The sequence below is a fragment of the Lutjanus erythropterus genome, chromosome 4 (genome assembly GCF_056507025.1).
Source record: "Lutjanus erythropterus isolate fLutEry1 chromosome 4, fLutEry1.hap2, whole genome shotgun sequence".
Lineage (NCBI taxonomy): Eukaryota > Metazoa > Chordata > Actinopteri > Lutjaniformes > Lutjanidae > Lutjanus > Lutjanus erythropterus.
Genome location: NC_139320.1, coordinates 15,198,657 through 15,208,201, shown reverse-complemented (window position 1 = coordinate 15,208,201; position 9,545 = coordinate 15,198,657). Strand labels below are relative to the sequence as shown.

At 41.0% G+C, this 9,545-nt stretch overlaps 1 protein-coding gene across 6 annotated transcripts in view; it reads right to left on the bottom strand.

The window, feature by feature from the left end:
• numbl (NUMB like endocytic adaptor protein) overlaps window positions 1-9,545 on the bottom strand; it is a 75,246-nt gene that overhangs the window by 19,710 nt on the left and 45,991 nt on the right. For 3 of the 6 annotated variants that reach the window (XM_084717075.1, XM_084717076.1, XM_084717077.1), the window contains exons 1-2: window positions 2,313-2,440; window positions 663-813 (exon numbers count right to left, since the gene is read on the bottom strand). In XM_084717075.1, coding sequence (XP_084573201.1) covers window positions 663-813; window positions 2,313-2,398 — 237 coding nt within the window. In that variant the 5' untranslated portion in view covers window positions 2,399-2,440. Of the gene's footprint in view, window positions 1-662; window positions 814-2,312; window positions 2,441-9,545 lie in introns of those variants that run through there. The other 3 variants (XM_084717079.1, XM_084717078.1, XM_084717074.1) reach the window with 2 other exon arrangements.

Genomic DNA, 9,545 nt, shown 5'->3' with positions numbered 1-9,545 from the left:
CCTTTTGAGGCTACTGTAGACTGGCATTTCATGCAGACTGGGGTGTTTTTTTTAAATTCAAATGAATCCAAATTTTTTAAAAAATGTAAATATTAAACCATACATAATGACATTGTGATGCTGCATTGTTGTTATATAACAGACCGACATGTATGAGGTGTAAATAGAGCATCTTTGTCCAGAAACAGATTCTGGGTTTGCTCTTTTTTTGTGATCTTCAAGGATAAAGTTCTGGATAAATGAGAATTCAATGTGCCCGTTATGGCTGTGTGTCCTTATACAGGATGAGCCGACACGAGTTGTGATAAATATACTGTGTTTCATTTGCCCTTTTATGTTGCCCTCTGATTTATTTAGTTGATGTTCATGTTACTACACATACACACAGTTACTCCTCACTTAAAATGGGAGATAAAAACATTCATGACCTTGAGACATGTTGACTGTTTTGCTCTTTCATACCATAAATACTGTACTTTTTAATTGACAGAGTATCATTTTATTACCTTTTCTATACTGAAAACTCTTATTTATGCATAATTATCTTGCTTCTCATTATAAAACCACACATATCTTGGGAGTTAATAGGAAAATATTACCTCCGGAGTAGAAAACAATTAAATTCTGACTGTTATGTTGTTTTATTAGAGTTGGATACTCACCCGAACGGGGAAGTTACATTTGCCCTTTCGTACAGCCTCCTCGTCAGCCTGCCACTGATGCGGTCTGCTGGCCTCTGGCACGTAGGTGGGCTTCTTCCTCCTCAGGCTCTGACGAAGCTTGTTCATCTCCGGGGTCACGTGCTCCCTGGTACTGTGGACACAGAAAGAAATGTTGGCTTAGTTTTGTTGCACAGCCTAAAAAGCTATAAATGAGCTCTGCAATTTGCTCAAGAAATTTAAAAACACTGAAGGAAATCACGGTGGAATCACAACCAACACACACAAAAAACAAACAATACAAACAGCGTTCATTTACTCTCAGTTTAACAGTAAGGCTCATTTGAAGCTAATGAAATGCAACAGTGCCAGACTATATTTTAAAGAAATGCCACTTGAGAGCTTTGTACAGGGGCTGCAGTGTTGTGTTTCATACAGGATTATGAGTGAAGTGGGATGGATTTCATTGATTAGCTCAAGCTCATTATGCAGTAATCATCCCTAACAAGGCAGCCAGTACATCAGAGTCATAAACACTCTTCCCGCCATGATGCTTCATTGATTCTCCATTCAAAGACAGGCTGTACAAATCACACAGGTAGAACGTTAACACTAATGAACACAAAGCATAGGGCATGCTTTCATCTCTCCAAGAAACATCAAGAACACTGAGCGAATACTGATCACTGCACACACACACACACACACACACACACACACACACACACACACACACACACACACACACACATGCATACACTCTGATCCTTCTGTAAACACACACAATCCTCACTGCGCTGCTTAATTAGACCATTCAGCCCGCTGGCCTGTTTAGCGATGCTAATTTCCAAGCATAATGAAACATGACGCCATCAAAACATGACCTGCTTAAAAATGATAATTACTGTTTTCATTCCTCTGCACTCACCCCCCCTTCAACAGAAGATCTGGAGTACAATAAAACCATTTCTCCTCATGTGCATCTGTCCTCTTTATCAAGACTGAATGAACTGCATCACCAGTAGAGAAACTTCCTACCTTGCACATCCTTTCCTAACTGTTTGGTAACCATGGTAATTAGGTTAGGACCTGGTTTAGGAAAAAAAGCCTTTGTTGAACAGCTCCTAAGTCAATGTCATCATAACTGAGGACAAGACGTGTATTACACATGCATCCTAACTTCCTAAAATCTTAAACAAACTGTCCTAACTTTCATTTTCCCACCTGTAGTGGCAGATAGACAGTAGCATTCACCAACAGTAGTGTTCATTAACAGTATGTAACAGTTGTATTCACTAACAAAGCTTTGGGTCTGGGTCTTGCATTATCCTGTTGGGATTTATTTCACATGTGACAAAAAAGACTCTTTCTATCTGAACATAACACTGAAGATAGGATGTTATGGCCTCTGCTCCCCAAGTTTTACATTTGACTTTACTGTCCCTGCTGTTTTTCCTGAGTCTACTCCATCTAAACCAGTCTCTTGTTTGTCTCTCTCCATGTCCTTCACTTCTGGCACTCTGGCCTAATAAGAGAGACACAATGAAGTCCTAAAAAATAAAATAACAACTGTAGAGGGACATGAAACATGTTTATCTATATCCCTCTCTGCTTTCATTCTTCCATTCTGAGTAAACAGTATTATTTTCTTACCGTCTGGATGCCCCATGAATCGCCATCCTGGCTATGACATGGTGTGAAAGCGCACACGTATTACACTGAATATATTTAATGTCCATAATGTAAGCAGTGGTCTGTATACTGGAGGGAAGAAATCTTCTCTCTGCTCAATGAGGTCAGGGTTTACACACAAATATATATACACACAGACACATCACTTCTCATAATCACTGCTATGTTACTGGTAATGGGTGCCAAAGACCGATGAGTCGGAAGCGCCTGCAATTGGACATCCTCATGCATCACACACACACATACACACATGCACACACACACACATACATACACGTTTTGTGTAATGCGGAGTATTCAAATGCAACAGATCGAGTGGCTTTACTCATTTCTGGCATGTGAGGCACGCGTCCTCTGCCAAGCACAGGCACACACACACGCACAAACACGCAAGTCCCTCTACAGATCAACACACACACACATACACACACACGTTGAGGCTTGTGCCAGTCATTTCCAGGCAAAGCGCCAAATGACTGGCACCTGGCTGGCACCAGGACTGCTGCAGCAGCAGGTGTGAACGGGGTAAACACTAGCTGGTGCCCCACAAGGGAGTCTGAGAGGGGAGTTATGGGGTTCAGGGTGAGGGAAAGGAGGTGCTAGTTAGGGAATACAGTCTGCCCTGTAACTGCCCTCATATGGTTTGGGACAGTGGGAGAGGGAGGAGGAGGAGGACGAGGAGGAGTGAGGGAATAGGACTGGCATTTGATGCCAAGCCACAGGGGGAAGACAGAGATGAAATCATGTGCAGTGAGGGTGCTGGGACAAGTGATAAATGACTGGAAGAAGTGGAGGAATGAAGAAATGAGGTGAGAAAATAATTGCTGTAATTTACAATTATCTTGCAGATGATCCATCAGTCATCCGGCTGTAATAAATATATTTTTTGGGTGAAAAATATAAGAGGGGTGAAGACAGAAAGAGACTGAAACACCGGGAAATTTTATTTTTAATCAACAAAGTCAAGTTACCTCAATTTTATTTATCCACTTTAGAGCAAAAACTTTCACCTCTTCCCAAGAGAAATAACATGTTTATCTGTAGTGCAGATTGACACTGAGATTAATATCTAGTGTGACAAAAATTTGTAATCAAGTAATGACCATCCTACACAATTTCCTTTGTACTATCTTATAAAGTGACAAGAGAGGTCAAGCACTTAAGTGTTTCAGATTAAATCTGGACTCATAAATACTTTCGCCACTCAAGAAATGTCAAGATAAATTTATTTTGTTCTTTCACTGTAAGATTACATTTCCAGGATGCCTGTTACTGTTAAAAGGTTAAACAGTTAGACTAATGAGGTCATTAACTCTGTCAGACACTGTTAGGAACTCGTATTTTTTAACTTTCACGGTAATATCAGTAATTCCAAAGATTCTAAACTACGTTTCTTTGGATTTTGCTGAAATGTGAATTACATAAGCTCAATTCTGTCCATATGATGTGATGGTGCAGCCACAAATGGGTCTGAATACTTTACCCACTGTACTTACAATATAATAATATAAAATAATATGCTCTGAGATATAAAGTAAATAAAACTTCACAAGTCTGGATCAACCTCACACACTACTTTTTCACTCCAATGGTTCTAGCACACCATAAATTTGACATTTTGGGAAATACGCTTATTCACTTTCTTGTCAGGGAGTTAAATTCAATTTGTTTGTACGATTCTTAAAAAATTCAAATTTTCTCAGTGTTTTTGTACTTTTCTTGCTGTTTTCAGTCTTCATGCAGTGCTAACCTGCTGCTGGCTGTAGCTTCACATTTACTACACTTGCTGTTCCACTTTTCCATAATTAGAATATGCACAGCTGCATGTCAATGGGAATATTAGTGTAATATTAATTTTTATTGTCCATGTAATGAGCTTGGATATTATCTTTTTCGGAATAAGGGTAAAACTGATTGTTTTGTGCATGTACATATAGTAAGCAAAGTTTTTCATTTGCACAGACAGACTGTCCATGTATGCATCATGGCGGGAGGACGTGAGAATATGATGTAAGCCGGACCGCAGTGAAAACAAGTCAATAATGAAGTCAATAATACTTCTCTGGCTGAGCTGCACACTGTGAAATGAACAGAAATCTGGTAGTAAACACTGTTTGATGAAGAGACACATCAGGGTGGAGACATTACCCAGCATGCAACATGCAAAGGCCTTGCATAGCAGTGACCTCACCCCGCACAACAAGAACCATCTGCAGGAGGGGGAAAAAAAAGACAGGAGACAGACAGAGGGGGTGGGCTAGCTGGCTGGCAGGCGAGGATGGAAAACATCAAAATAAATCTATAAATCAATGACACAAATGAAGTCCTGCTCTCGTCATAAACCCACGCAAAACTGTTCAGCACTTCACTGTAGACTACACAAACAAGAGGCCTCGTGCCAAAAAACACATAGTTGTTCCCCATCCAGTGTTTGCAGCCATCTGGAACACATTGTTGCAGTGGAGATGGCAGGAGAGACGACTTACACTCATATGTTACGTTGCGGACTTTCAAGTTTGTTCACCCGGGCTGACCTCCCCTCATCGCTGCTTCCTTCCCCCCGGTTCCTCCCTAATATACTTCACTTCTTCTTTACTGGTGTTTATAGTCCAGATCTCCTTTTTTCTCTGTCTGAAAGATGCAGCGACGGACACAAAATGGGCCTGAGGCTAAAAGTCTGCAGCTGTGGTGATGTGAATGTGGGGAAATGGGTTTCACAGGGATGAATTTAGCGAGAAGAGTTCGCCTACGCGTACAGACTAATAAAAGGAGGGGGAAAATTTTTTGCTCCAGCTTGTTAAGTTGGTATTTTAACTGTTAATAGGATGGAGCTATTGTCATGAACAATGTGTGTGTTTGTGTGTGTTTTTTATTATCTTTCATTTAAAGTATTACAAAGTTAATATTAATGTTACTCTGTATCCATATCTGTGTTTGTGTGTGTCACCTCTTTATTCCATCCACATAATCTATGTTAAGACTGCATGAACTCATGTGTGTCCAGCTGTGTTTGGTGCTCGCCAGATGTGAGTCTGATTGATATCTTTGGCACTCACTCTCTCTTTCACACACCCATGTACGCACACACACACACACTAACAGTGTTCCTCCCTGATCCAGATGTTCTGTGTTCAACAGCGACTCAGAGATTTTGGCAAAGTGGGACACACTCCTCCCTCACACTTCTTCTCAACCAGATGCTCACAAAACACACCTCGTACAAGGAGGAGGAGGAGAAGGAGGAGGAGGGGAGATGTTGCCACACACACACACACACACACACACACACACTTACACGTAACACAAACACACACACAATGAGTCATTGCTACCTTGCATTACAGTAAGCCACATGTCTGTGAAGCTCCAGAGAGACAAGGAGGGGACAGCAAGAGGTGGAGCCAGTGTGTGTGTGTGTGTGTGTGTGTGTGTGTGGCAGCTGGGGATTGTCTTGGCTTAGTCATCACTGAGCTGACCACTTTACATGGACATGATGTACCTCTCTCTGTTTCCTCCTCTCTGTTCAGTAGAATTCAGTGAGACTTATTGGCGTTGCAGCTGAGAAGCTGCTGTGTTTTCTCAAAAGCATCCAGAGTGACTCAGAGTACATTTAAAGTCGTAGTGGAAAAAAACATCAAAGGCCTGTGTTACTACAGCCTTGTACTGTTTGAGGAAACAGAAGACTGCACACAATATACACAATAATACATAATACCGTGCACAAGCCATATGCTTTATGGCTTGTTTATTTAAATCACTGTATACAACCATCTGACAAGAAGAAGCACATCTAGCAGCAAAGTCAGTGAATTATTTCATCACTTTAGAGTTTTTTTTTCTTTTTCCTGGACATTTACATTACTTGTTTCTGTCTTGGTGACTCACACTACTAACAGCTCCTCCTAACCTACAGCAAGTGAGTGAACTCCACTGGACGGAGCATGAAGAATTATATGATATACTATGAGGCATCAGGCATGGGCAATAAAGTAATGTTGTAATGTTTGATAGTTTCACTTGAATGTATTAAATGGAAACCACCATGAAAGCATATAATGAATGGCCAATCAATTTGCTTTATCGTTCATCAGCATGCGTAATTGTACAGGTTAACTTGCTTTTAACTGTGCAGATGACAACAAATGCTTTGACTCTGACCTTGACTTGATTTCTTGATAATGGACCATCCTATGAGTAACACACAAACTGCCAATCATTGTGTTGATTGGTGGCACCATCGACGTGTGACAACAACAGAAACAGCACCGAGTGACATATAATAATAGTAAGAAGAAGAAGAAGAAGAAGAAGAAGAAGTGCAGACAGTGAGGAAATTCTGAATAAAAAAAGGGCAGGTCAGCTCACCAGTGTGTGAGTTTCTTTGTGTATTTTCTAAGTCACATAACTGTCAGAGAGTGAAGAGCTCAACTAATTTGATCACTTTAGCCACTTTCACCTTAACAGCATGTCCAGCCTTATCAACTTTATGAGGGATTTTCTAACACACTTCATCCCTTTTAGCCAACTTGCATACAAAACAAACGTGCACTCATTTAAACACAAACACACACACACACACACACACACACACACACACACACACACACACACACACACACACACACACACACACACAGGTTCTCCTCTATTCATTCAAGGATGATATTTAAATGTCACATCAATGGTGACTCATCTGCAGACTGATGTGAGACAATATTATTAGAATTAAATCAAAAACACATCAGACATGGGCACATTTTGCTGACACACACACACACGCAGAAAACTGACCCAGTTTCTGGGCCCTGCAGACTTCAACTGACACCGGATGACCCGGATAGGGACACTGACTCTTACTATCATCAAAAACGCTCTGTCTGTCTGACTCTTCCTCTTTTCTCATTCTCTCACACACACAGCAAGTGACAGGTGGTCTGTGTGTGTGTGTGATTAAAAAATAAAGAAGTATGACGCAGCGGAGAAAAACCAGGGCACTTGTGTTTAGACTGAAGCCTGACCCAGGACAGGATGGCCTTATTTATTGCAGTAGTTTATAAGACTGTGTAGGAGTGTGTGTGTGTGTGTGTGTGTGTGTGTGTGTGTGTGTGTGTGTGTGTGTGTGTGTGTGTTGGAGGGGGAATATGAGAGAGTGGCAGACAGAGAGCAGAATACATGCTCCTGTAGGACATGAAAACAGTCTGTGAGGTTTGTACACAACCACTGCTACATACATGTCTTAAAACACATACACATGCATAGTTAAGTGTGGAATAAGACCTTTGAGACGCTTTCTGACTGGCTGTTAGTCAGACTTAAGACTGAAAAATAAGAACTTGCGACTGTAGTGGTTTTTGTTTAAGTATGTAATCCCTGTTCCTATGGTGGCAAGTTCACAAACAATAGTCAACTATGACTGAGCGTACGATCAGATGTTAAACCAACTTCAAGAAGCATTTCATCAAGTTGAGAATATTTGCAAAGCTGTCAGGTCACATGAGTGCACTCTCTCTCTCTCTTTCTCTCTCTCAATGTTGTCTCGGCCAATCTCTCTACTAAACAAACTGATATCATCAAAATTTTCTTATCTGACTTTCACTTTTTAAGACAGAAAATAAAACATATTTCCCCATAATCAAATTATGGTCAAAATCTTGAAACTTAAATCCTAAGAAGAGTTCGGACCCGCTACAAACTCTGTAACTCTGCTGCTGATCATCACACAACCAAGTCAGACGTGGTTACAGAACAGTCGGGTGGTGAGCTGAAATTTTCCACGTCAATATCACAGCTGGAAACAACACAATCCCCACAAATCATTCAATTGCTACATCATTTCCAGGAAGTATTACAGCTGAAATAAAAACAGCAACGTACAGTCTGTATACTCGTGCTGCCTCATCTGAGCCTATACGAAAAACACCCTGAGGCGCAGCAGCTACAGTGAGCAAATGTAAAGAAGCCTCTCTACTGCAGCAACAGCACAGACAGATCAGTCGTGAGCTGTATATATGGTACAGTGTGTAGGAGGCTTATGAAGCGTACTTTTCTGTAAGTGAGGAGGCAAACACGGCCATATTACACCAGTGATGGTCCTTTCTGTCGAGATTAGGAGCGTGTGAGTGCGTAGACACTGATATACAATGACAGCTGAAGCAGAGCCATGTGTTTAACCATCAGCCTGGCACCCACTGTGACTATTGTCTGTCATTCTCTCTCTCTCTCTCTCTCCCTCACTCACACACACACACACACACTAACACACACACACACACACACACACACACACGTATATGCCTCAGCTTGCTCCATAAACCAAGTCCACTCCATAAAAAGGGGTCGGTGGGTTCGTATATCTCCCGCTCATTGGAATTCAAGTCCAATGCACAATCCATAGTAGTGTCGTTTTTATGCTTTGCTCATTCTATAGAACTGGTCAATACTGTTCATAACAGCATATAACATGAAACAGTGGTGTGCCCTTCAAAGATTTTCCATACTGTAAAATCCATTATTTATGAAGTCAGTTCTCCAGTGCATTTCCTGTACTGTGTGTAGGGTTAATATTGAATTATTTTATTCTTTCTAAATTTGACAGAGAAAACAAAGGTGGACTAGAATAGAGGACTAACTGTCTAACTTTACCCTCAGCTCAGGTAATTGAATATCCAGCACTAAGAAACTTAATTTACTTTGATTTTCTGTGGGGGAAATGGAACTGCAAAGTCATTTCTCGCTACATTTGACTCAGCGAGAAGGCTGTGACAGAAATTTGTCACAACTGAGGCAAGGAAGAGCTTGGAAGACATGCAGCAGGGACTCAAGCAAACCATAATAAACATGGCACTCTATTTACATCTTTTTTTTTTTCCTAAGCCCTGACCCTTTTTGCTCTGTGTTCCAATAACAGTTGAGCAACCTTGGAAGCTGGCAGAACCTCAGTTTCTTTTGTTTCCTGTTTCCTCTACTTAGATATGCTATGTGCTAGTCTCGTCTATGTTCCTGGTTTCCTGCAAGGAAACTAAAATAGAAGAGAGGGCAATTACATCACTATGAACATTCTCTCCTCTGCTTGGTGCCAGAATCTGGTCCCAGATCTGCTGAGGGCTGTGGGAGATGCTTGGAGAAGCGAAAGAAACATTCTACACTGTATGTATGTGTATGATAAAGAAAAAAAACATACAGAACACACTTCTG